The 27,599-nt window shown below is 45.5% G+C and overlaps 1 protein-coding gene across 1 annotated transcript; it reads right to left on the bottom strand.

Annotated features, from left to right (window-relative positions):
* Positions 1-209: 209 nt before the first annotated feature.
* Positions 210-26,382, bottom strand: SLC1A4 (solute carrier family 1 member 4). Its single transcript, XM_057383412.1, has 8 exons — positions 25,798-26,382; positions 16,740-16,782; positions 15,536-15,598; positions 10,403-10,569; positions 7,493-7,726; positions 6,081-6,275; positions 4,627-4,761; positions 210-2,445 (listed from the first exon to the last, which is right to left on the bottom strand). Exons 1-8 carry the CDS (start codon positions 26,322-26,324, stop codon positions 2,208-2,210), a joined length of 1,602 nt encoding a protein of 533 aa, XP_057239395.1. The 5' UTR covers positions 26,325-26,382; the 3' UTR covers positions 210-2,207.
* Positions 26,383-27,599: the final 1,217 nt, after the last annotated feature.

Genomic DNA, 27,599 nt, shown 5'->3' with positions numbered 1-27,599 from the left:
GGATAAAATGCAACTACAGAACCCAGCCCACAGGGAAAAGTCAGGATTTTCAGCTTCCTTGAGACATCCAAATACTACATTAAAATCCAAGTACTTGGGGTTCTGGTGCATTCAGATTTTTTGAAGAGCTACTTAGACTTAAAAGTGTGTTTTTGGTTTCCTGAGTTGAAAGGAGTYGGAATGATTCTAATGAGAAGAAATRMAAAGTTGATYTGCTGGGCAAAAGATGTCYCTACAGAAWTGTGTTTGTCTCCTTCCATTTCGAAGACGAGCCAAGGAATGACCAAATTTTGTRGACATGGTTATAAATAAACTGGCTAAAAAAGAAGCTCCACCTGCAGTTTCCCAGTGGGCTGACTAATCCTTTCCTACTTGGATTGTCTGCACGGCTCCAGTGCTCAGGATTAACCAGCCAGTGGTGATGCACTTGCTGTGCTCTCCCTCAKGGGGGGACACATCTCACTCTGAGCATCTTTCTGCAAAATTCCTTGGGTCCCTTTACTGGGGRAGATGATTTGCAAAGGAAGGCAGCTGCAGCTAYGGAATTGGAGTTGCCTCTTGCTAGTGCTGRTATCTTTCCAAGACAGGTTGCTCTGAAGCAAGAGAGGAGAAAGAAAAAGGGAGACTTAGCATTATTTTATATCAAAGCTAAGTGTAAATACATATTGCTGAATTAACACCGTGGAGATTGGCCATATGCAATCTCTTGTTGAAGGGAAAGCATCACAAGTCCAGGCAAATCTTGGCATGTGTACCGTCATAATTTTTTAGCTATTAGCATCCRAAGAGCCAAGACAAACAAAGATCTCTGCAGTGAGTTTGCCAGGTTTTGTTCAGGTTTGGGACACAACTTTAGGAAGGACACTGTAAAGGTAAAAAGAAGGAGTAAGAATCCAGAAGCATGTGGAGGAGTAAGAATCCAGAAACATTTGGATAAGCCTCAAGCAAAGGTTACCATCTGCCATTAAAGCATTACCCTGGCCCAGCACCACCCAGAATTACAAGTAAATTGCTGCTAGAAGAATATTTATGTCAGGACCAAACTGCTAGCAGGAACAGGTAGCAAACTCCCACACAGAGATCACTGAGCTACYTGGGGTTATAAACTCACCCTTTCAAGCCAAGACTCAGACTTGCCTGTCATCAGTTTCCACATGATGTGCGTGCAGAATTTTTCCTTCTCTGTTCAATTTTTCTGGAAGAAGAGTATGACTGAAGTTGTTTGGACTGACCCATTAAATAAATATGAGCAGGACGTGGTGTGCTAGCAGAGGATCATGTGTGTTTTCATGAAGGGAACTGACTTGTGGATTTATGGATGTTGTCACAGGCATACTAATGCTGGAACACACTCTACATTTTTTTTTTCAGCCCCAAAGGGATTGCTTTAACAAAATTTGTGTTTCCTCTGGATTTTTTCCTTAACAGCTCGGTTAGAGGAAAGGAGGAAACCAATCCTTGATCTGCATGAAGATCTCCTATGTTTGGTCCCTCAGTTTGGGAGTTACCAAARGGCAGGAAAGCTGCTATGAGCTGCAATGCAGTGGGAGAATGAAAAGGTCCCTATAAGCTATTAATTTAGGTATGAAACAAAGAAAAAATYTAAAAATAGAAAACAGCTAGTTTTAAGGACATACTTGATATTTTTAATGGATCGGAGAACATGAGAGGAAGGGGAGTGGGAGAAAAATGTTGCTTCATATMATGGCTGTAATGGTCAGTAAGTGTTTCCAGGCTAGAAAATAAATTAAAGCAACATTTTCACCCACTCTGGAGTTTCTAGACTGCTTCTCCATTCATACAGCAGCAAAAATAAGCTTACTAATTTTTCCCTACAATAAGCACATACTGGGTTTGTCTACCACCCTACCTCCAACCCATCTGAGCCTTCACTAACGGAAGCYTTGTTACACCAGAAGCCTCAATGGCAGCTCTCACATACATGTACACACGTGTGCAYGTGCAACACGCATACATGTACACATATAAACTATCAAAATACTATTATAAAGCGAGTGTTCCTTCTCAACACCCCTTCTTCTGCCCACCCCACCTCCCTCCCCTTCCCCAGGCCAGCATATTTCAAAACAGACTGGAACTGAGCACTTCCAAGAGCCATCCAGCCCCGGGCCGTGCTGCAAACGTCTGGGTGCGTTGACAAGTCCCTGGGCCACCTCTAGGACTGGTCTTGACGTGTGGCCTCGAGTTCACAATACTGATTCCTTGGATTCAGGGTCTGCTGTGCTGCTTGTGTTGGAGACTGGGTTTTTGTGGGTTACCAAAGGTGACGTTTCYGCTTCAGACTTGTTGTTGGCAACTGCTTCTACGGTGACTTCTTTTAGCTCCTGCTCTTTGCCTTTATCTTTATCTTTTTCATTCAGGTAATTGAGGATGCCTGCTCCCAGGGCATCCCCTTCCACATTCACAACCGTGGTGGTTCGGTCCCTGGTGAAGATCAGAAACAAAAACCAAAGCAGCAGGCTTTTAGTTKAAGAGAGTTACAACACAATAAGGGGAGCTGGTTCACCCCTGCTGAACCACTAACATCACTGGAGCTAGACAAGGGAGATCATCACTATTTCAGAACAAAAAATGTGCCCCAGAGCAGGTTTAAGGTCAGTCAAACTGCTACTACCAGTTGGTTCTGGTATCTCTGTGGGTTGCAGCAATGGTACTGCTCTTTCTCAGGCATCCCCCTTTTCACAGCCCACCTCCTTCTTCTTCCCTTTCCCCAGACCAGCATTTTTCAAATGCAAGTTCACAGCAGGAACTTATTTTGGGCTTATCCAGAAAGTGACTCAGAGCACCCAGCTCTCTTTTTTAACTACAGGGACTCACACCTTAATCCAAGCACCTACTTAAAGGATCCTTCCAAAAGCAGACAGAATGGCTTGAGTTTTCTGCATTTGTTGCCTGTAACATCTGCCCTGATTTTTGGTCCTACAACACGAAATTATGTGCCAGGGTGTAATGGAGGAGGTTTATGGGTCRTAAAGAAGAACAATGTTTTCACTTGCTTTCTGAGATTTGCTAGTCATTCTGCACCCTAATTTTAACAGAGGCTCAACTTTTAATTGTGGWCCTCTCTGGTAATAAAACAGTTGGCATTAAAACAAGACATGGGACTACTTTCTCCCTCCTTCTCCCTTTTGTTACCACAAGGCTGAGCTCCTTGACTAGAACAGTGATGACCACAGAGGGATGCTGCATATTTTGAAATAAAGGCACTGAGCACCACACAGGCCAAGGGCAGCCCAGAAGTGAAAGGAAGGACAAGTTTTTCACTCTTGCCTCCAAGCATTTGCAAGTACAGGTGTGGAATGCACAGCTCCTACTTACTTCCTTAGAGAAACAGGATAAAAAGGGCTAGCCACTGCTTTGTCTCTGTCTCCTGTCCTTTGGAGGTGGCTGATCCCCAAAAAATTACAATAAGGAAGAGTTTGATGACCCTAAGCAAGCTGTAGGAATATGATTTTGCTCCACAGACATGTGTTGTGTGGGAAAGTAACACAGCTGCCACATTCTCTAGTCTCTGAAATTCGGGGGTGTCTTCAGGCACCCTAATTTCCACATCTGATGTGGGAATGCAGAATCCATACACAGAGGTTTCCAAAAAGCAATGCTGAGGRATTATGTGCAGTCTAAACCAGGAACTGYCCAATRACCCACCAACTGGAAACAAATTACYTCAGTGGCATTGAGATCACTTGACCCATACTGACCTCTTACTTCTTTCCCAGAAGATGGAAAGGAAAGGTGGTAATACTGTCTACTAAATTTGTGACTCCCAGCAGTGTGTTCCAGCCATGACACTGCACACAGCAGTGACAAGTGCCACAAATCCTCTGTGTCCCTGCCCTGCCAAGGGACAGCACCTCTCTGTGACACTTGAGTTGGTGCTTTGACCAGTCTTGAAACTATAAAAAGAATTCAAACAATAGCTGACAAGACCTGATAGAAACTGCTTCCCACATGTGACCAAGGAAGCTTTCCATGACTAGAAAATTTCAATTTCCTTTGTCCTCCCCTGTCCTTCTAGTGTCCAACTAATTTCCAGCAATATCAACACCTTCTGAACAGACTTTTAACAGCCCTTCTGAAGCAAATTGAAGCCAAGTAAAAACATATGTTAATAAAGGCTGAATAAAAAAAAGCTGAAGAGGAATTTTAGCATACTAACTGCTTTAACTGGGAAGGCACCACCTTTTCCATTCCCTGTCATGAGCTAGCTGTCCTRTAGGCAGACATCTTGCAGGGTCTTATTTTCTACTGGGTTTTATTCTGTACTTTGACCACGTTTCCAGCTGATCATGCTACAAGAATGCTGTAGTGAGGTGGATGTCACTCTCTTCTCCCACGTGACAGGAGTGGGAGGAAATGGCCTCAAGCTGCACTGGGGAGGTTTAGATTGRATATTACAAAAATCTTTTTCACATCAAGGGYTGTRAAGCATTTGAACAGACTGCCTAGGGAAGTGGTGAAGTCCCCTTGACACAGCTTAATGGTGAGCACCGTGATGGTGCTACRGACTGGACAATCTGAATGGTCTTTTCCAACCTTAGCAATTCTACAATTCCACGTTTCTGTGCCTTGCAACAGCAGCTGTGTGAAGCCTGCAGTACTCACACAATCCAGTCCACAGCCAGGATGAGGGACAGGTCGTTGGTGGGCAGCCCGATGGCCTCCAGGATGATGGCAATGGTGAGGACTCCTCCTGCAGGGACCCCGGCTGCTCCCACGCTGGAGGCGGTGGCCGTCACGCTGCAAATCAACATCCGTGCCTGGTTAGAGGAGCTCCCAGCTCTCCTCTGTGCACTCTGTCACGTGCTTCCCTATCATGGGAATTGTAAACAAATGCTCCAGCATGGGACAYTTGGAGCCTTTGCTTCCCAGGCAAACCCTTTCCTGCCTGCTGATGCAAAGGAAAGGCTACAGAGGGCAGGGGCTCAGCAGGGATCTGCAGCAGTTACCACGGTGATGGCTCTGGGTTCAACACCAGGACTGCCTTTTCAGGACAAAAAATAACCAACATAACTGTATCCTGCTGCCTTATGAACATTCCCAGCTCCAGTCTGCTGAGTACATACACCTCCTGACCCCACACGTATAAAGGCAAACTCTGCCATGCACCTTCTCTGTTTCTTGCATTCCAACACAGAGCTGGAAACCTGCAGTGCCATGTGCTCAACATGCCTTATTGTGTGCTACCTAAAACTTCACTTGGCTACCCTCAAAAAAAAGAGAAAAAAGCCCCATCCCTGCCTTAAATAGATCAACAACATACTGAGAAACATAATAAGGAAGGAAATAAAACCTGGCCAGAGAGGGTAAAAAAATGCCAGCAACCAGCCCTAGGAGGCATCTGGTGGATGCAGCTGTGGTTGCTGGGCACAATGAGGAGCCAGAACTTCTTGTAGGACCCTCACTTAAGGGATTTTGAGGAGGTTAATGAAGGTCATGACACTTCATAGGATATGGGATGTCACACGATATTCCAGGCATAGAGGGGAGAGTCTTAGAGAAGGAGGTGGGATTGAGGTGGTGGAGGGGAYAATGGAGCAAAGCAGCTAGGATGGGAAYGACAACACRTCTGATCAGGAAAGCCAGCAAGGTGATGATAGGAAAGTCAGAGGRAAGCAGGAACWGAGTCCTTAGTATGAAACAGATGCATAAGGAACCAAGGAGCTGGCAGAAGAATTCTCTAAGATATCCAGACGGGAAATCAGGGGCTGCTTTTTGGGCAGAGCAGCATGCCTCAATTACCCAGCTTAATGGTGACTGAAGGATGGAGGATACTTAAGGAAGGAGAGGAATTTCATGTGAGAAACAGCTTTMAACAGCTCAAAGTCTGTTTCAGAATTCAATTACCCCTCCCAGATTCTACCTTTTATTAAATCGAGACTCTGGCAAATCCTGTAAAGGTTTAAGGACTCCATCCTTTAATCACCCTATAATTATGTTACATAGCAGTTTGCAAGCTTTAGATCAGAGATGTGGAATGCAAACTGCTAGTTATTAATGGAGAGACCACAGCTTGAATGTGTCTCAGGGCAGGAAGGATGTGGTTGCAAGCAACTTACAGAATGGTGAAGATCTGCCCAGGGTTTAGGTCAACATTGTTCAGCTGAGCAATAAACACAGCTGCCATGCACTGGAAAATGGCAGCTCCATCCATGTTTACAGTGGCCCCAATGGGAAGGATAAACCTGCTGATCCTCTTGTCCACTTTGTTGTTCTCCTCAATACACTTGATCATGGATGGGAGCGTGGCTGAGCTGGAAACAGAACAGGGAGAAATCAAACACAGAGCATTGGAGTGCTCTGAATGCCCCAGCACTGCCTCATGGCTTTAATGTTCTGATGTGCTGTAGACAGGACTGCCAAGACAATGGTGCCATTTTATAGTCMCTCTCTGTCAGATGGCAATGAGGGACCCTCCTCGTTGAGCCTTGGTATTTAATAATCTGCTTTCGTCCAGACATAGCTGATAAGGACTTAAACCTCACAGAGGCAAGAACCCATGACTTAACACAGTATGCAGCATTACAAGGCTGTGGAATGATCGTCTCAAACTAGAAAAATACATTAACAGATGCAAATATAGCAGGGGGGGCTGGAATTAGATGATCTTTAAAGTTCCTTCCAACACAAACCATTCTATGATTCTATGATAATATAAACACAGCAGAACCAACAACAATCTCTGTAAATGCTGTATTAGTACTTTCTCAAATGAACAGAAAAATACTTGAAAATAAAACCTCACTCTTGGATTTATTTCTTGCATTAYAAATCACATGGTTTTATTCATAAACCCTCCCTACTACTATGCAGAATGAGAGAGTTCATGAATAGTATTTCAGCTGCTTTGACAGACATGCATCTACTTTTGGAGATGACCAAAATGACTTTATATAGACTTAATGATTTTTTTTATAGAAATGTTATTTGTTCAGGTGTGACGAGTAAGTTATTTGATTGGGTGTTTGTCCTTGGGAAAGTGTAAATGACATGCTCAATAGTTTGGTTACGACAAATAAAAGCTGATCAGGCCAGATCTTTGAAATCAATAAAGCTAAATACCTTTACACTAGGCAAGCAAGTCTGCTTTGCTCCTAAAAAATTAGTCTAAATTTGCTCCAGGTYCTTCTAAACTTAAAAAGTAAACTTATGGGGACAAAGTCCCTCATTCCTAATCCTTATTTTACTTAAAACTGAAAGGACAGCTGGCAGGATCATTTTAAGACACTTACTTTTTTTTTTCCCCCAAGGTATTTCTAACTYAGCATCATACTATGGTCCCAATATTTTGAGGAATTGTTTCCAACAGCTAATTATCAGCATGTGCTGTGTGGCAGGCTGCTGACAGCAGTGAGACTCTCTATACTCTCTTTTTGCAATCTCAGGAACAATATTCACACCTAAAACTAAAACTGGATGTAGCCAGTTAGACAAACTTAACCAGGTTTAACCCAGCAGCACAGAAACCCACCTGGAGCAAGTGGCAAAGGCAGTGGCAAATGGTGTGATAAGTCCTAAGAGAAAACGATACGGATTTTGCCGWGTGGCTGCAAAATAAATAAGTGGCAGAATGATTCCTCCATGGATGACGTGGCCCAGGATGGAGGCGAAGATGTATTTTCCCAGACTGGTCACCAGAAGGACAATATCTTCCATTTCCACAATCTTGCTCCCAACAAGGAACATAATGCCAATAGGTACATACCTGTGGAAATGAAATATTGGCAGCTGTCATTAAGTACAAAGTCTTGGAAAACATGACGTTTTCCATCCTGGAGATAACATTCTGTTAAAGAATCTGTKGCTCCCACTGAAGGGGGGTTCCTTATTCACTAGGTTAGACAAATTTTGGAAATCTTTTCTAACACTCTTGTTTGCTGGATGGTAAGCAATCAAATTTTAAAATGTCTGTTCACTTATGCCCTCAGAGACACAGCTAGGAGAGTGCCAAAGGGAAGGGAAGCAGGAAGCAGAAATGCTGCCAGAAGCCAGCAGGACAAGACACCAATGTGGAATTTTAGGGAAAGAGGGAGGGAAAGAGCAAAAATGAGCAGTATTGCATCACTGGAGTAGAGAAAGGCGTGAAAGAGTTGTGTCTTACACRTGCAGAAACTCCCAGCATGAGCACAGAGTCAGGTCATTATAATCACAGACATAMTGGGTGCCAAAAAAGTGGAGGTTAAGAAAAATCTCTGCACATACCAGAGAGCTCAGCTAAAGGCTGCTGATGCATGTGCCAAAGATAGCAATTAACTCTGCTATTTGCCTAAAATGGACTCAAAAGTTAAATGATCAGGCTTCCAGAGCTTCCCCCAAGCCAACAGCCAGGCACACACACACATATCCCTGCCTCCTATCTAGAAACATGCCACGTCAGCATTTGTTTGGAGTTTCCTTTGTCAAGAGCACCTGGAGCTGYTCCAGGGGAAGGGCCACCTGCAGGCACAGCCACACCTCTGGTCCCTCTAGGGCAGCTGGGATCAGCCCTGAAAAGATTGAACTGCACCAACAGCACAGCAGCTCTAAACAAACTGTGTGAATCACTGCAGGCCCAGGGCCAGTTCTTTCTTAAGCTCCACTGGGATGTTTGTGYCTGAGCACCTCTGCTGATGCTGCCCACACTCCATCCCTTTCTGCTTCTTAGATTAAGCAACACTAAAAGATCACCCAGCTCTCAAAAATCCTGCCCTGGGAACACATGTGACTATGAAAGATTTGCCTGTACATCTCAGGAATTAAGAATCCAATGCACATCTTCAGGGAAGCTGATTTGTGGAGTCAGGACAAACTTCAGAAGGTTTGTAAAGGTGGACAAGACTTAAGGCTGCTCAGACCACTCACTTCTTTGTGGCCTGCCTCTCCCTCAGTGGTTCTGCAGCTCCTCTGTTCTGTGCAGAGAGCACTCCCTGTGTCCCAGATCCATGTGAGCACCCTTGGCCAAATCTTCAGGGGGCCATTCCCCACTTGGCCTCTGCAATTCTGCCTTTAAATAAACTGTGTTTCTGCAGACCCTGATTGGCCAGATCCATCTGAGTCCTAGTCCTGCACAAGCTCTGCAAACATGGACACTGAATTCCTCCCCTTGAAGAGGAGGCTGGAGAGGAAAGAACTGAAAGTTGAGACCAAAGTGCTGCTAAACACGAGTGGCTGTTGAACGGGACCAGATACGAGCTCAAGCTGCCTTTGTTCCTGGTAGTATTCACCATTCCAAAGCATCCCTTGGGAAGCACAGGCAGCTTGACAGATTTTGAATAAATACCAAGACTACACAAGAGCCCTAAGGAAGGAAAGAGAACAAGTAAGGGCTACACTGTTCAGGGTCAGCAGTGGTCCCCATAATCCACAAAATAAAGGATTACATACCAACTGATTGGCTTGAAGTGCTAACACTGCAATAAGCTGAATGCAAGAACTGCCTCTTATCAGTATTCAGTGTCCAAGGAATTACACTCAAGAGCAAAAAGCTTAAGCTGCTTGGAGACYGAATTTTTCAATCCCTTATGATAGCAACTAACACAGAGATCTGSCTGTGTAAAATCAGGTGTTTTGTTAAAACCCTTCTACTTAGGGAGAAGAAAACAGAAAGAATGAAAAATGCAGAATGAGGAAAGAAAAAAATACCTCTGGTAAAGTACATTTACAGCTTTTTCACCAGCTTTGGAAAGGGAGTGAAAAATGTCCCGCTGTTAATTTGTAGCTATCCTTATGAATATTTTTAATTTTCTATGTGAGGTAGCAGCACTGTCGGTTTCACAGGAACAGCCTAGATCCATACAGCTGCACAGGGACAGCCATGACACTGCTCTGAGACCAGGTTCATCCCACCTGATGGAAAACCCAGCCAGGAGGCTGCTCCTATCCCAGCTTAGTTGGCCTGAACCACTTCCTAGAAGTGCCTGCCTCCTCCAGAGCTGGTTTCTTGCCTAGTGAGAAAGTTCAGTGCACTCCAGTTCCTAACACACAGATTTTTTTGGGTGCCGAAGCTTTGTGGGATTCATCAGAGCAACAGTCACCCCCAGGTGACTAGATTCCAGGGAAGTAAGTGAAATAATRTATTTGCTCATTAATAGGTAGAAGGAAAACAAACAATCAGCCTTAGGAAATATTGAAAGTCTTCTTTCCGTTAATTAATCAAAAAGGAGTCCTGGAGAGGATTTATAGGCAACCCTTTGAAATTTTCCAGACTGATACCTCAAGCTRTGAGTGATTGTCTCATTACAGGGCACAAGCAAGGAGAAAAGACCCCATGGTGTGACATCACAACATTCACTTTTGCTGTGATGAGGGATCTCACAGGAAAAAGCTGGACAGAGATAAAATGTGAGTTTGCTGACCTGAGGACARCACCGTAGTGCAGATGCATCTGCAGTCACACACTCACCACATAATCCAGGTAACCAAGACCATTGTTGCYTCATTGAACGAGTTAAAGAAGCGAATCAGATCTTCCCCCTCCTGGCCAAGCTTTTTCAGTGCCACTCCTAAAACCAGAGCAAACAGYACCAGCCCCAGGATGTTCATCCCTTCGATCTCAGTACCGACAGGGATCTGCAGAGATGAAAAAAGAAGGCTTGTTAGATGTGAGATCAACACAAAACCTAACAAAAGGTTCAGTAACCTCATTTTTTTGCTGCCTGATTGATCTGAAATCAACAAGCAGAACATATTTTGGAAAGGAATAACCTGTTTAGTTGAAAAGAATCAAACAGATCTGGATGCAGTTCAGACACAAACCTCCCTAGCTGGTGTGGATTCACTGGAGAAGGAAAGGGCCTGCTACTACCTCCCCTTGTGCCCTTCAATATGATMCTTGTGTTCTCAGTGACCTGAACAGGAAAACTCCCCAGTTTACTCAGGACTTTAATGCAATAATTATACCAATGAAATAACCAACATTATGAACCAGAAGGAGTGGAGAAAGGCAGCAAAGTGTGGCATCCTGCTCCTTCATCTGTCCACGTCAGCTGTCKGAGACAGAGAAGAGATACCTGATCCCCTTCTCAGAAACCATGTCACTGCATGGCAAAAGTAAGAGGATAAAAACAGGATCCACCTATTGACAAAAACTAGTCTACCCACAGGTTTGCTCTGCTAGTCCTTCATGGTTTGCTTCTCAAAGAGCTGGAGCCAGTTTGGCAATGTAGTATCATAMGAACTGAATGAGGGCTCTTGTGGCTACATAAAAATATAATTGTTTTGACAAACTGTTTTTTTTTTTTTTCTCCCCAACTTGGCAGTACAAACTCAACATGCCCAATTGTTTTATTTGGAAGAACTTCTATAATAGATGAGGTTTGTGTACAAGTTTTGGTCTTTTGGCGGATTTAGGCAGACACTATCACAACACTAGGAAAGAAAAATACATTTTGACCTAAAAGCTTGAAATTAATATTGACTAAAGAACTCAGGATACTGATCTGCTAAATCTGATAAAACCTGCCTGCTTAAGATGATGTTTTTGCTGGAAGTATACTGCTGAACTGGACTGTCTCTCAATGGCAGGTGGAAACAAAGTCCTGCAGGGAAAGGGATAAAATATAAATTATACACAAAAGCAGGAAGGGTAAACTGCTCTTAGCAGAAGTGCTGGCTTTTTTATTTGCTAGGTAAAAAAATAATTAGATATGGAATCTGGAACTTTTTTATGGTAGTTGCTTGTTCAGGGCTAAGCTGCCACTATTTATTTGATTTCTGATTGAAAGAACTGGGAACACGGACAGATATTAGATATGTGACACTGTGTTTCTCCAGAGATGTCCGAAGAAATATGCTGTTACATGCAGCAATAATCTTCTGTCTGGACAGTTTTGGCTATATTCTGGTTTTTGTGACTGAGAGCTCTAAATTCTTCTGTGGTTAGAAAAGTTAAGACAAAAAAATTACACTCTCCTATTTATAAAACAAACTGTCTGTACATGGGATGTTATTTTATAATATGTCATTTTATACTGAGTTCATTTGATACAGGGTTAATATGAAAAGTTCAGCTGGCACACAYAGTAGGCCCCAAATTTTCCTACCAAAAAAAAAGTCCTAAAATCATTGAATACTCTTGTTTTGGTTCCTATTCTGAAAAAAAAATCTGAAAAAAAACTTTGCTGTGGAACAGAAATGCAGTCTTTCAAAGCTGAAAGATCCTGGTATTCTGACCTGGATGTTGCTGGGAGAGAATGACAGTACATGGTCTTCTCTCACCCTTGGAGAGGTCTCTCTCCACCTTGCTCCCAGCACCGTGGTAACTGCTGCTGCTGCTCCAAGTGCTCACACTCACCAAGCCCTTCAAGCCCAGATTTTGTGATCTGGGGACCCCCTGACCTCTTGGTGACCAGAGGATGACCGTGTGTGCTGCTGCCAAAAACTYATGAGCTGTCTCCCTCTGTTCACTGTCATCCTGTTCCCATTTTCAGGTCTTGCTCTCCCCTTCTCTCTCTCTCTAACCAACTTCTTTCACAACACACAGCATTCACCATTGCCTTCCACCACTGCAAATGATGCATCACTTGCAGGGAGTAGTAACTTTTGAAAGATATTTCTTCCYGCAAATCAAGGAGACGATCTGCAGCATTCAGGGAATTCCACCTCGTTGCGACACAATATGGAATGAATCCAGCACTAAATCTTCAGYGGAAGATCCTCACAATCCCAGCCTCTAAAACTGGCAGATTCTGAACAGCCTTTTTGTACTCTAACAGAAGAGTGCATCACCCCAAAGGGGCTGCCAAACCAAGCAGCATTGTGGACACCAAACAAAAACAGCTTTAATGAGAACTTTGTTCCTGGACAAACTATGGGACATGTTATTGTTTGCCTGAATTTACGCATTCTTTTAGGAAGATTCGTGGAGTTCTTCTGGTCCTTGAATCTCTCTGAAGATCCCATTGTTTTTTAGCCCTTGAAACRAAATGCTTATCAAGGAAACAACTGCTGTCATGGAACTGTCCCAGTAGTAGGTGGCTGAAAAGAAAACGCAGCCATGTGCTGTGAGAAAGAAGAGTAACCACTGGTTTGTGTATTTTTACTCCTGTCAGAAGAGGAACTGAGTCCCCCAATAGCCTCCCTGTGCTGCAGATGGTAAAGTTAGATAGTCCATGCCCCAGGAAGTCTTGCTGCCAAAGCAACAGAGAGGATGTGGCCATAAAAGGTGGGTAAACATGAGGTGAGCATGAGAAACAACAAAAAAGGGCATGGCTGAGCAAATATCTACATGCCCCACTATTCCTTTCATCAGCTAAAGAAGACAGGCCTATTAACCAGTGTGTTGGGGGGAATATAATCAATGGAAAATTTTGCTCTACACTATTCATATGGGAAGTTGAAGGGAAACATTCCTCTTCTTCACTCAAATATTCTGCTGATTAAAGAAAAAAGTAGACAGGAATATGATCTTGTGCCCCTSGAACCAAACTTCTGTCACTATGATATCCAAAAATCATCCTATTCTTTCCAAACTTAATCCTCATCTGTCCATAAATATTTTGGTCAGACCAGTACTGAAACTGAGCTAACAAAACTGAGATGATGCTCCCTTTTTATTTGGTCTGCTCTTCCCTAGAGACAGTAGGGCGTCTTTTGGAATYAAAGAAGCTCAGGTCTGGTTTTGCTCCAACAACTTAAGAAAGGTTTTGGAAAAGTAATAGCGGAAATAACCTTTACATCATCATAACTGTTGGCAAAAACAGACACCAGTGGCATATTCAGAATATTTTTTCTGATGTTACATCAAGCAGAAGACTGATAAGCAGGAAAAAGAGAGAGGAGAAACGAAAACACAATCTTGCATTTTAAAGGGCCAAAAGATGCATTCTTATCTCTTAAGGAAAAGTGATGGTGTTGAACAAGCATTAAAACATGACAGCCAACATGCTGTCCAATGGACATGGTTAGCCTTAATCCATGCTTGGCTGCTACAGAGCCCAAATCAAACCTGACACTGTAGATAAWTAGAAGAYTCACTCCCCTTTCATTTAACCATGSTTAAATGTTGAATTACTCTGCAACAAACATACGAATCTAAGCGCACGTCGCTATAGCCTTTCATTCTGAACGTGGCAGCACGAGGCTGCAAGGGCAGGCACTGCCCCAGGACATGAGGGCACAAAGAGAAAGTGCTCTTTTGGGATTCTGCAGTCACTGACTGCATCGGTGTCACACGGGGTGAGCGAGGATCTGGGCTAATGTGATCCAACAGGCACGGGCAGAGCCAGGCACAGTGCACTGCCTCCTTCCCCAGTGGCACTGCTCACCCTGGGATGCCAGGCTCTCAGGCAAGGCACWGCTTTGCCCCTGCTCATGTCATGCATCATCCCAGTCACCTGTCACCCCATSTCCAGGGTGAAAGTTCAGCCCAGGGCAGGAAGCAGAGGTTACAAACACTCTGTTCTGCATCACAGGCTCACACACCACGCATGGGGAGCAGAAGGTAATGAAGCCAATACTTCCTGTGCTTGGGGATAGGCTCCAGAGTCCCTCTGGGTAAACATAAACTGYTTTTTCCTTGATGGTTTCACAAACTGGTGGGCAAACCCCAGCTGAGCCCTTCCATGACAAATGCAAACATTACAAGTCTCTTGCCCTAGGGGAATTCAAATCAYATTACACACGTAGTAACCCACCATCTGATACTGAGCTCAGAMAGCCAGAATGAGCCTGAAGAAGAGAAAATCACCTTGAAAGTAATTTCTCAGAGCAGCCTCCCCAAAATCTTATGCCAGCACATGAGACACTTTATTTGGAGCAAGGTGACACCTTGCAGGCTGGGAGCCTGGGTCTGTTTCACAGCATGCTRCCTGTAAGACATCAGTAATTATTGCCGGGCCTGCAACATATTAGCTCTGGCCAATAATAAACATGTTTGATAGCCTTGTCTGCAGGAGAAATGACACTCAATGGGACACAGGGTGTCTCTGCAACTCCTAACAGCTGTATGGAAGATACTACACTCTCTTTGCCAACACCCACAAATCAGTTCCCCTTTCGACATTGCAACAGCAGCCTATTTGTGATGTTCTATAATTTTTACTCCCTCAGAACACTTGTTACTGCTTCAAACAAAATTTCAGCAACAAGAAAAAATTCTCAACCCAATAAAGTTGTTTTTTTTTTTTTTGAAAGAGCCTTGGGTAGTGGGAAAAAAATAATTTGCTCCAAACACTTAATGAAGAGTAAGGTTTAAGGGACATACTCAGCCAGCCTGACTGCTATTTAATTCCAAGTSTACAGAAAAATATTTGGAAATAATAGGCAGACTGACTAAAATTTAGATCAAGTGAGACCAGGTCTAGGAAAGCACAGCCTAAAAAAACAAAGTGTCAAGGGTGAGATCAGCTGAGCTCATCTGTCCTCTCCATCACAGCTTTCTGTTGTGGCTGTGGATAAATCATCTGGCTTGTGTGTGTCTCAGTTCCAGGCAAAGAAAAGTACTTGTTTCCCAAGACTGTTGGAAAAGATTAAAGGCTATGAAGTGGTCAAATATTACTGACAACAATTTGCTTAAAAACCTAAGAGGTGACCTTACCTTTTCCAATGTGGCATTTCCAGAGGTAGTGTTTCTGAGCACCATCTTATAGTCTGTCGCATACTGCAGGTAAGAAMAAAAAACACAACCAAACAAAAATSGTGAGGCAGGCATTAAAAYTGTCAGCAAAATATCTAAAATCTAGGGCAACAGTTTACTTTGATAAATAAACTAGACACCTCAAAAAAGCAGGGCACTTCTTTGGGCTTGCTTTCTTTAATTATAAAATGAGGGTAGGAAAAGCTTGTGTCCTTGTCAATTCTCTGTGACAACAGTAGCACAGAGGAAAAGACGACTGCTTTATTTCATCCCTGAACACACAGAACCCTGACACCCGAGGCATCACAGAATATCCTTTTCATAGTGTTATTTTTGTACTGTTTCTGGTTTTACTCATGGAATATTGACTTGTACTGTATTATACAGTCACACAAAACAGAACTTGTTTTTAAGACAGTGTCCTTGGTTTTGATACAAAAGCAAACCCACAGAACACCATGAAGGCAGAAGCTGTTATTCTGCTCSTGTATCAAAAAGAATCACTCTGCCMCATAACAGTATTCTCAACACTCTCTATCCTGATGTCTAAAACTAGCAATGAGAACTAAATCAAAATCTTTTTGGAGCCCTACAGSTCCTGTCCACCAGTTTAAGCCACGCTATGTTCTGGTGCCAGTTACMATCCCACCACACTGAGTCTCAACAGAGAGAGAGAAGAGAAGCCAGGCTGAGCCAGTAACCCAGCAAAGGAGACAATGGAAAATACTGAATAAAAGAATCTGGCAACTGGTAATGCTTACACACATAGGAGCCTAAAAGTCTTCAGCCTTGTCTCTTCTGAGCCCTAACTATGCTCCTAAGAGCTCTAAACTTTGTAGCCAAGGGATTCCTAGCTAGCTCCTGCAAAATGGTAAGCAGTTACACAAAGCAGGACTGCCACAGCTGCCCAGCAGAGCACCCAAAGTTTAAAGAATATTTTTGGTGAAGGTACAACAGATRGGCTTTGAATATGCTTTAGTTTGAGGAGTATTTTTCAAATCACTTGCCATGAAAGTTGTGTGTCCGACCATAYCACGTGCTTTTAAAAACCCCACCTTCTGCAGGTAAATTAACTTCTGGTATTTTCTACACCATCTTTCTATTCCTCTTCCAATAAAAGAGCCCGTGCACCGCAGCTCATGTCCAAAGTCCACACAGATCTTACCGTTCGGAAAGCTGCAGCAACAAGGTTTGCAGGAAACAGGTTTCTGTAAAAGACAAACAAGAAAAGGAAATAYGTCACGGGGAACTTCTCAAATGAATGCACCAATGTAGCTTACTCTCAGAAACAGAATTCCTTCTGCAAAGACAAACACATTGGCTGGTGAGGTGTTTAGTACAGAAGATACTCTGGCAGCATGAAGSTTGCTATGTGTCCAGAGCACATCCTGTGTGAATGTCCTCTTCCTTGGCTCACATGAAAGAGATGACAGATGTTGCCTGCCACACCTCACCTTTTGGGCAGGGCCATTRGAGGCAATCAGACACAACGCTGGTTACACCCACTGCCCAGTGGCTACAGAAACTGGCTCAGCCACACCAGCTGCAGCACCAGCTTATGGCCYCTGGTGTCAGGCAGATTTTCAACATTGCTCATGTGATTACACATCGCTCACAGCATCAGCATGAAGGACAATCCAATCAGTGAAATCCACTTACGAGAATGGCTTAACCCTTTAACACAGCGAGGCCAGCTTCCCTGATCAGTGGGGTAGAGCAGAATAATACCATGGRCCAAACTTCTCTGCAAGGGCTTAGACAACACAGATGGAAAGTACAGGCAACTCCTATGGAACACCTGAATTCAGCAGTGCCTTCACACAGAAATGTCAATCTAGCATCAGGTTAGGGCAGAGAGGACAGCATGTAAAGTGATGTACACTCTTTCTGAGCACCCAGTGTGYATCTGCATACAGAATGCAGGCAAATGACAACTTCTGGTTTTCTGTGTCAGAAAGGAAAATAGGAATAAAAACTGATCTCTGGGGTCATGACAGGACCCCAGTTGGTGAGGGCAGGAAAGTTATGGTATGAGCTGAAAACACTGCTAGTAAATAATAAAAGGCATCACGGAGGGACAAGAAACTTTATGGTAAGGAAACAGAAAACCTTACCCAGAGCCAGTTAATTGTGGTAAAAACATTTAGGTAGCTGTGCTTCTTGTGCTGCTCTGAGGAAGCTGCAGCTCCCTCCAGGCTGTGCCCTGCTAACCTCCCCCCATTTTTGCCATAGTTGCCCTGGCTAACACTAAACCAGGATTTCAGCTGTGGTCATTCCAAGAACGACACAGAATGTGCAAATCCAAACCAGAGCAAGAAATGGAGCAGCAAAGTCAAATCTTTGAAAGCAAGGAGATTAAAACATGGCCAAGATAAGGATTTTGGTTGCATGGCTCCATTCTCCTGCCACACAGGGAGTTTTCCCACAGCCTTGACAGCAACTGTAAAGGGCATGGAATTTCATCAAACACGTGGYTGCTGTGAAATACCTCAGCCTCTCTTTCTCTGTTGAACTACAAGCATATTAGGAGGATTGCTGTRAGAATAATTTGACTTCTGGAGGCTGCATTCCACCAAGCATGAAAGAAACAGCAACTTTTTCTGCTCAAAAGTTGACAATACAACTGTCTGCCTGCAAGTAAAAGAGCAAGCTCTAACTCTGCAAAGACACTTAAGAATTGGTCGAATAAGATCAATGGAACTGCTAACATGCATCAGTTCTTGCACAGCTGGAACTCTCTGGTGGATAAAACCTTAAGTAAAGTAAAAGCAAACTTGCTTTTATCAGGAGTAAAATATCACATATACAATTGGGCCCATGCTGTTGGGAAAATAAGGATATTTCTTTTCAGCTTTTCATAGCAGGATGATTACTTTTGTTGAAAAAAGGACTGGACTTTGAAGAAACAGAGATGAAAAAAGACTGAAAACCAACCAGAAATCAATTCTTCTTTTTTTCTTTAAATCATGTTTTCCATCCTGATGAAAACAAAACCAAAGGAAGCAATCCTAAAGCCTAAACAGCATGGTTCTSCGATGTTTAAATGCGGCCAGGAAACCAAACCCTCCATAATTTGCACAGTATGTCAGGCATGGGCCTCAGTAACTAAACATTAACTTATCTCCAAGCATATACTTAAAGCACATAGTTAAGTGATGCCAGCAACCCTGTTACAGCAAGGCAAAGGGCAGGTTCTTACTTCAAGTGTGAATAGTGTGAATATAACTACTTAAGAGCTAAAAGTAGTCATTTTTCTTAATTCCTCCAGCACCAATTGCAGGACTTGACTCTGAGGATAAAGAGCATTTCTGACAATCACCAAGTAAAAAATTTGGATCTTAATCAAGCAGGTCAGAAGAAGTTTTATGTTCTGTTCAGTCCAACTTCYAAACACACCTAAATGCAAAACATAAAAAATCACATAACAATTTGCTCCTTTTGGTTTCAAATCTGTAMGTTTAAGAACAAAATGTATTGGGTCATAAAAGCTACAACGAATAAATGGCTTATCTTAGAGGCACGAGGTCTGCACAGACTACACTCATTGCTCACCTAGGATCAGTCAGMATGTGAATTAAATTCAGCTTTAATTACAGRTGGGTCAGACCRCAAGTCCTTACCTYTGGATRGATTTGTGCAAGAACACCACAGCASTGSCTAAAAAATGGGGCAAGATGCTGCTTGCTGTGGGAGAGTCAAAAACTGGCCTGGGCCATGGACTTGTGCCTGCAAGGTTTGCTTCTCATGCCTGGTGAGGTGAAGTTCACCTACCACAGAAACTGAGATGAAGCTGTGTCCCTGTGAGCAGAGGAGCTGCATGGGGAAGCGTGGACATCCCTCCTGTGASGGTGAACCAACAAATAGGAAAGCTGATGAGCTGGGTAATTGGGCATGCAAATGAAATCTGGGTATCTGCCAGTTGGCTTTTCTGTAAGGACCAAATGTTTAAAAGTTTTTTTTTTGCTTTGAAAGCCTGTAGCAAATGTGGAGTTTAGAGAAATCACCCCGGTTGTTTGGCTGGATTGTTGACTGTTTCTGAYGGCCCCATCCCCAAGCCCAGTGCCAGAAAACAAGAGTTGCCTTTTTGAAGCAGATGTGGGTTATCACAAGAACAGGATGCTGGCCAGACCCTGGGTCTGGGTGATAAGGAGCCCAGCACAGCAGTGTGGGATCAGACAGTCTTGGTCCCATACTGCAGGGTGACAAAACTTGTTGCACGTGGCACGAACGAGACAGGCCAGTGACATACCACAGCAGGGGGACACAAACCATAGACCCCACATCCTTTGTGCCATAAAAGTGAAGCAGGTGGCACAGAGAAACTTYGCTCCCCTCACCAAGCACCAGGCAGGAAACCCTCTCTGCCTGCTGCAAGTTGCTCAGACTTGTGCCCCGTATCAGAAATCCACTGAACAGCTGCTGAGGGGGACAGATGTGTCCCAGGGCTGAAGCACCAGCTGGGCTGAGCCAGAAAACCTCCACATACCTACACAACACAGAGGGTGAGAAAGCACCCCTTTCAGATCCTCTTAAAACAGGAACAAGAAAGCAGAGGCACCAAGGACGGGTGTTTCAGTGTGTATTTCCTTGAATACTGTGCTCATCACAACATCTCCCTRTGCACAGCTGGATAAATGCACCTTTCTTCCCATGAAAAGCTGTTTCTGCTGGTCAAAAATGGACCCAGGAAGATCCCACTGTATTTCTGCTGCAATAGAAATCTTAATTTAGCTACAACATCCACTGTTGGGAATCCCACACAACTAAGGGAATCTGGAGCTACAACTAAGGGAACCTGGAGAAAAAAAGGGGGCTGTGGCTCTCCTCCTTCTCCATTTTGATATTATGGTCAAATTGCTCTCTTCTTTACACGCCTGTATCTTTCCACCAGCAGCATGAGGATTACACAGGAACTCCTCCATTGTATGTGTAAGGGATTATTATTAACAACTGTTTCTAAATGACTCGTTTGCTAGAGCTCTGCAAACAACTTTGCTCTGGCAGCAAAAGCGTGAAGGGAAATCCAGGCAAATGGAATGAAATACTAAAATAAAATACTATGCATTCCTCTTGCATTGCTTCTTACAAAAAGGTTCCACTTCTGAGGCCAGAAACCTTGCTGTTGAAAAACATACTTTTGTGAGGAAGTATAGAAAAAAACACCATGTGTTGGTTATCTCCAGTTCTCAGGTTTTTTTCCAATGAAGTGTTTTCAACAGTATAAGTCCACTTACAGCAAGTTTACTGTCATCTGTTGGTAAATGCCAGAGCCCAGTTTGAATTCTTCCAGTACCTTCATTTTTCCTTCCGTCCCAAGATTTTCATTCAATATCACACAGCAGTTTTCCTCATCTGCTTTTTGATATGYGGATGCACAACACATGCCCTGGACATACTCATATTTGTGAGTGTGTACATTTGTTTTAACACTGAAAAACTTGAAAACGCATTTTCTTATAGTAGATATTTGATAGTTTTTTGCCTTAATGATCCATTTTGTATCTCTGATGCTTGGAAAATAAAACATTAACTGAAGGAAGCCAATAGTAAAACACAAMAAATAAAAGGAACAAATGAAAGGAGCAGAAATGTTCAGAGGTTTACTAAAAGAAACCCAACCAGACAGCACGAACACATGAATGAAAATACTGAGTTCTTCCTACAAAACTCAGCCAGCAATCCCTGTAGTACAAGAGATTCCAGACTCAGTGACACAAGAAAATGGGGACAGTTACTTTTATTTTAAGAACTAGCCATCAGCTTCAAACTTAGTGGTCAGTCTGTTTCTTGGTGTAAYTACAGCCATTCCCTGGCCACTTTTTATTTTATTTATGAATTCAATAGTAGCATCTCTTCCTCCTTTTCTAACATCATGTTTTACTGTCTTCCCACACTGAGATTTCAGAGATGGCCTTTGTGGTTGCYGGTTTTGGGTGACTCACTGGCAAGACCAAGGCTATAAGGAACAAGTGCTACTGGAGCAACTGGTGCCCAAGAGAGGGTCACTACCCAAGTGGCCCTCTCTGACCATCTGCTCTGCAGCCCAGCCAGCAAAACACAACTGATACTTCTCCCTGTGCTCATGTCTGCCTTCCCTATGGCTCCAAAGGCTTGCTGTGGGTACTCTCTTTGGCAACTCGGCTGGTAACATCTGGCAGAGAGACAGAGAGGGCAGTGAGAAGCAATAAAATTTAAACAGCTTTTGCAGACTTGCCTGGCAACCTGGGAAACCCTGACCTTGCTGCCTAGGGCAGTCGTGTGGACATCTGCACACCCTTCCTATAAAAAAAAAGGAATGATGCTATTACCTCCTTCCCTTCCCAGACTGTTACAGCTATGGTTGGATTAAAAACAGAATTCCCTTCCCCAAAGCCAATTCCACAGTTGCAAAACATGTTTTCATCCCAAAATTGGGCAAAGAAAGGCTGTTTCAGATATTTTTTTTTCCATTAAAAAATATTGTAAACTACTCTGTTGAAATAGTCCTTTTTTTGATGAGTGAGATTTTCTGCTTAAGTCTTTTGTATAAAATGACAGCAAAACATTGACCTCACTGAAATGAAATGCCATCATCACCCACTGATAGAAATTTTGACAGGATCAATAGGTTCCCGTGAAATTGTTCAATTTTGTTGTATCAGCAAATATAAATCAGAGCTAGAACAAAACTGTGACCTTATTGAAACATTCAGTCATGACAATTGTCCATCAAAAGTGTTAACAAATCAATAGATTCTTGCCAAACACTCCATCCTGCTGTTTCAACTGCTTTCCAACAAGCTGCAGGCAGGATGGGTTAGCAGGTGCTTGGAGTCCTATCCTTGTCACCACCTCTCTCCTCTCCCTGGTTATGTGCTGGGAACAATCAGAGCCAAGCTGGCTCTCTACAGTGTCACCTTCTCAGGTGAGGGCTGAGCCCCAGAGCCACCATATCACAGCCCCTTCCTCATCAAGCTCACAAGCTCTTGATTCTCCGCTGCTTTATCCTCTCCACCAAATAAATGAGAAAGGGAAAAACCCAGGAATTCTAAATTTCCCTTCATTCCACTCATCTGCTGACACAGTTTAGGAATTCCAAGATCCTGCCTGGAGTTCAGAGAACAYCCCACTTTTTGGGTGCATTTTTTAAAGCCATCAGCCTTGTGGAAGTAGCTGTGTGCTTTTGCTGGATCCTCTCCCGTGATCACTGCTTTTCCTCTTTAGGAAGCCCCGGGAGYTGCCCACATGACAGACCTGAGATGAGCCATCAGCAACCCTGCTGGGGGACACAAAGGCACCTTAGGGCAGCTCTGCTGTCCCCACCCCATGTCCTGGGGCAGAGGACAGCGTGTCTAAGCCCTGCCTAGGCACAGTCAAGGCTTGCTTGCCTCCAGTAATTGCCAGAAGGGAAACCAAGAGGTTTCCTCCAGCCAGACAAATCAGACCTGGAGGTTATGGTCCACGGACAAAATTTGAGACAGTCTTTGGGTTCATCAGTGAGTCATCATTTATTTGATACCAAAGCCCAAAATTAATCTTTCTTCCAGAGGTCATGGAACATGCCTAGACGCCTGTTTGTGGGGAAGCTTTARACTTGGAAAAGGAAAACCAAGAATTAAGCTGGCTTCCAGACATCACTGCAACCATGAAAAGCAACGTCTCTGGSCATTACCTAACAGGCAGAAGGGATCTGCAGAAGCAAATAGTGACACACAGCTGTGATTTCTTCTGTGCTGTTTCTTCCTTGGGCCATGTTTTACATAGGTTTCAGTGCTGTATGGGGACTCAGTTTACCCTTCTGCACCTCATTTTTACTCTTCCTCTGAAACCAAGCAGCAGCAAAACCTTGAAGGACRCCATCAGTCTTGTGGCACAACTGAACTTGAGGTTTTCTTGCATCTTGCATCAGAAAGTTTCATGGCCAAACAAGATAAAAGGAGAAACAAAGACCAGGATGCTGCAAGACCCACCCACACCAAAAGCAACTGATTCAACACTCTAGGCCCTATAGAATCAAGGTTTTGTTATATGAAGATGAGGTTACTCTAGTAACTTCATCACAGCAGAGACCAAGTTAAATGCTCAAACGGAAACACCCACGTTTTCAATAACAWTTTAAACAATAACATTACATGGCAGAGAGAGAGAGATCTTATTTCCAGAAAACCACATACTCTCTCCATCCCTGGGTCTGTCAGGGATTTGTGCTAAGTCTGAAAGTTTTAGTGAAGGCCGCATCCAAACACAACTTTACTGGACTGGATTTCACTGTCACTTCTATGACAACTGGACGTGGCTGCAACAGCCCTTTCCCTGGATTTCCAAAAAAAAAGGTGTATTCACAGCCCGCCATCCATGCATTGGGAGAAAACTCCTGTCCCCTCATCTCCCAAAGGAAATTCCTCTGCAACCCACCATGCTTTACTCAAATCTCACCATTATGAGCACTACTTGGGAATWAGGGACACCATCCCACCACCACCATAACCCCTCTGAAGATGAACTCTCCACCAGCATTTACAGATCAGACCAACACACAGCTGTCTGCTCTGAACTTCAGATATTCCCCACAACCTAAAGCTCACTGGAACATCCCTGGCCTGTTTCTCAGCTCCATCCTACTCCACGCTGCCAGGTGACACAGGGATGGAACACCAGCAACAGCAGCCATGCCAGGATGCACTGRGGCACYCACCACAAGCATCTTCCCAACTCTYCCACRWGTAYCTACTCCTTTTTTTTGGCAATTTTCCTTCACCTACCTACCCTTCCATTCCACATGTCACCTTCACAGCCAAACTACCTACTCCCATYCTATTCCTTCTTAACACAATGTCAGGAATGCTGGTCCTTAAGTCAGGTCCTTAATTGTTGGTTCTTAAGAGAGGGAGAGGTGAGCTGAGGACACGCAGTACAAGGCTGCCAATGGAACAAACCAGACTTACTTTCTGTCCAAAGGGAACATACTTGTCTCAGGGGGAGAAAAGGACCTTAACCTGAATTTGTAAATACAGTTCTGGATTTGGAGCTGTTTTTTTTTTTTAGAAAGTGTTCTTATCTGTATTGCCACATCCACTTATCCAGACAGAACAAAAAACTATCTCGGCTGAAAAACYGGACTCATAAAGCAAAGCAAACAATCAAAATTAAAAACCCCACTCAGCTTTCTAATTACCAATATATCCACTAAGCTCAACTTTCAAGCCACTTCACTGCAACACAGGTCATCTCCCTTACTCTTGTTTGTGCCTGGGTGCAAAGCACAAGGAAATGCACTTGGAAATCCAATTCTCGAAACACCAGCTGAATGCCTGCCTCGTCTGTGTGTTCCTATCTCATTTTAAAAGCCAGAGAGATCGTAAGAGGACATTGGATTTGAGAAARAAAATAAAGGTGAAGTTTGCAACTTTGTGAGCAGGAGTAAGGATACACAAAAACATCACGATCTGGCTAGAAGTGGAAGCCTTGCTTCCAGACAGATTTGGGGAATGCAAAACTGGTCTTGGAAGGTGTAGAGGCAAGATGGGTAGCTCATGAACCTACRGAGCATCCTCACCTCGGACCATGTTTAGGGCATGTCCTCCATGGAATTACAGGATTGCACTTCCATGCCTACATCTACGGGAGGACACTCTAAGAGGCAGGTAGACATGTGGGTGAGCAGACTAGGTAATGTGCTGGAGAATTAAAGAAAAAGGTGCGTGTGAGGGATGGGGAGCGCTGCCCAGCCCTGTCCTGCCTGCAGGAGACAGGCAACAACAGGTAGCAGGGCAGGGGAAGGTGCCAGGCAAAGCCTGCCCTGCAGCCAGCACCCAGGAGCTGCTCTCCCTCCAGGCAGAACCAAAAACGGGCCCAGGCACCCAGAACTCTGAGCAAGCCTCAACTCATCCTTGCAGCCACCCAAGAAAAATTCGAAACAAAGTGGGGAGAAGCAGAGCACCATGCAGCCCTACGCCTGACCGGGCTGTTGGTACTTGGCCAGAGAACCATGTGCCTGGAGAAGCTGGGATTAGGATGAGAATGGTAAGAAGAAGGATAAGGAGATAAAGGAGGAGGATGAGGAAAAGGAAAAAAAAGAAGAATGAGGAGAAGAAGCAGGAGGATAAGACGAAGGAGGTTGACAAGCAGGAGAAGGAGAAGAAGGGGGGCTCCCCGGCCCGGCTGCAGCGTGCAACACTGCCGGGTCTGTCATCATCCACCGGCGGCGGGAGGGCGGGGGAAGGGGGGGAGCGGGGCGGCCTCACCTGACGAGGTCCAGGAAAGAGTCCACCGTCTCCTTGCTGGTGGGCAGCGCACCCGGCAGCCCCAGCCCGGGGGCGTTGAGCGCGGAGGCACCGGCGCCGGGGCGGATGATGAAGCCGAGAGCTACGGCGAGGCCCGATGCGAGCAGCGTGGTGCCCAGGAAATAGGCGATGGCGATGCCGCCCAGGCGGCCGAGCGAGCGGGTGTCCAGGCTGGCGGCGCCCGACACCAGGCTGCAGACCACGAGCGGCAGGATCACCATGCGCAGCATCCGCAGCAGCAGCTCCCCGGGAAAGGCCAGGTAGGCGACCTGCGCCGGGCCCAGCGCCGCTCCGCGCACCGCGGCCCCCAGCGCCACGCCGGCCACCACCCCCGACACCGTCAGCAGCACCAGCGCGTTGCGCCGCAGGAACCCGCGGCAGCCCCGCAGCCGGCCCCCGCCGCCCCGCCGCTCCTCGGCCGCCGGGCCCTCGGCGTGGCCGTTCCGGCCGTGGCCCGCCTTGCCCTCACCCGCCGCCGCCGCCTCCATGCTGCGCTGATCGGCGGCTCCTCGTGTCCCGCTACCGCGCGGCGCTCTCGGCACCAACTGAGCGGCRGCCCCGCCCAGCCCGGGCCCGGGAGCGGCGCCGGCCCCGCCCGGGGGAGGGAGCGCCGTGTCCCCGGACCGCCCCCTGCCCGCCAGCCGGGCCCGGGTCGGTTCCGCGGCGGCTCCGCGCCATCGCCGCTGGCGGGGCCCGCACGTTCCCCCCCGTGACCGGCCCGCGGCCTCCGGCCCGCCCGAGGCCCCTCCGTGCCCTCACGGGTCCCCTCAGCGCGCCCGCGGTGTCACAGAGCTCCGGCGTGTGTCCCCACGGTTTGCAAACACCCCGTCTGTGTCCCAGAGCTCCGGCGTGTGTCCCCACGGTTCACACACACACCGTCTGTGTCCCAGAGCTCCGGCGTGTGTCCCCACGGTTCACACACACCGTCTGTGTCCCAGAGCTCCGGCGTGTGTCCCCACGGTTCACACACACACCGTCTGTGTCCCAGAGCTCCGGCGTGTGTCCCCACGGTTTGCACACACACCGTCTGTGTCACAGAGCTCCGGAGTGTGTCCCCACGGTTCACACACACCATCTGTGTCACAGAGCTCACGCATGTGTCCTCAGCGGGCACCTTCGTGCTCCTGTGGGTCACATGCGTGCCTTCATGTCCCCGTTCAGTATGCCCATTGTTCATACATGGGCTCACACGTGTTCTCTCAGTGTGAGAGAACGTGGTTCAATCACGTCCCCTCAGTGTCCCCTTCAGTGCTCACAAGTACCCCCTGTGTTTGCCTCCATGTCCCCGTGGCTCACAGGTGTCCCCTCGTTGTCCCCCCTCAGTATCATCATGGTTCATACGCACTCATAATCCACACCTGCTCCCTCAGTGTCCCAACAGTTCCCACGTGGCTTTTTCAGCATCCKCGTTGTTCATCACATCCCCTCAGTGTCCCCATGGCTCGCACATGTCCCCCTCAGTGTCCCTGTGGTTTGCACACATCGCCATCAGTGTCCCCACAGCTCTTGTGTCCATACAGAGACGGCCTCAGCATCTTCACAACTCACACACTGTCCCCATCAGTGGGGTTCACGTGTGCTTTTGGTGTCCTCTTCTGTCCAGGAGCCTCTCATGGGGGCAGGAGCCATCGTCTGCACCAGGACAGGTTGTGTCTGTGTCCTCTGTCCCCACGGACATTCAGTGGATCTGTGGGTTCATCAGGGGCAGGGTGACATGGACACAGSACTCTGARCACCCTTCCTTGCACAAACCCCATKTCTGA

This window comes from Malurus melanocephalus, unplaced genomic scaffold, assembly GCF_030028575.1.
Source record: "Malurus melanocephalus ecotype Western Australia unplaced genomic scaffold, MMel_1.1 scaffold_630, whole genome shotgun sequence".
NCBI lineage: Eukaryota > Metazoa > Chordata > Aves > Passeriformes > Maluridae > Malurus > Malurus melanocephalus.
This window is presented reverse-complemented; position numbering and strand designations above follow the sequence as displayed.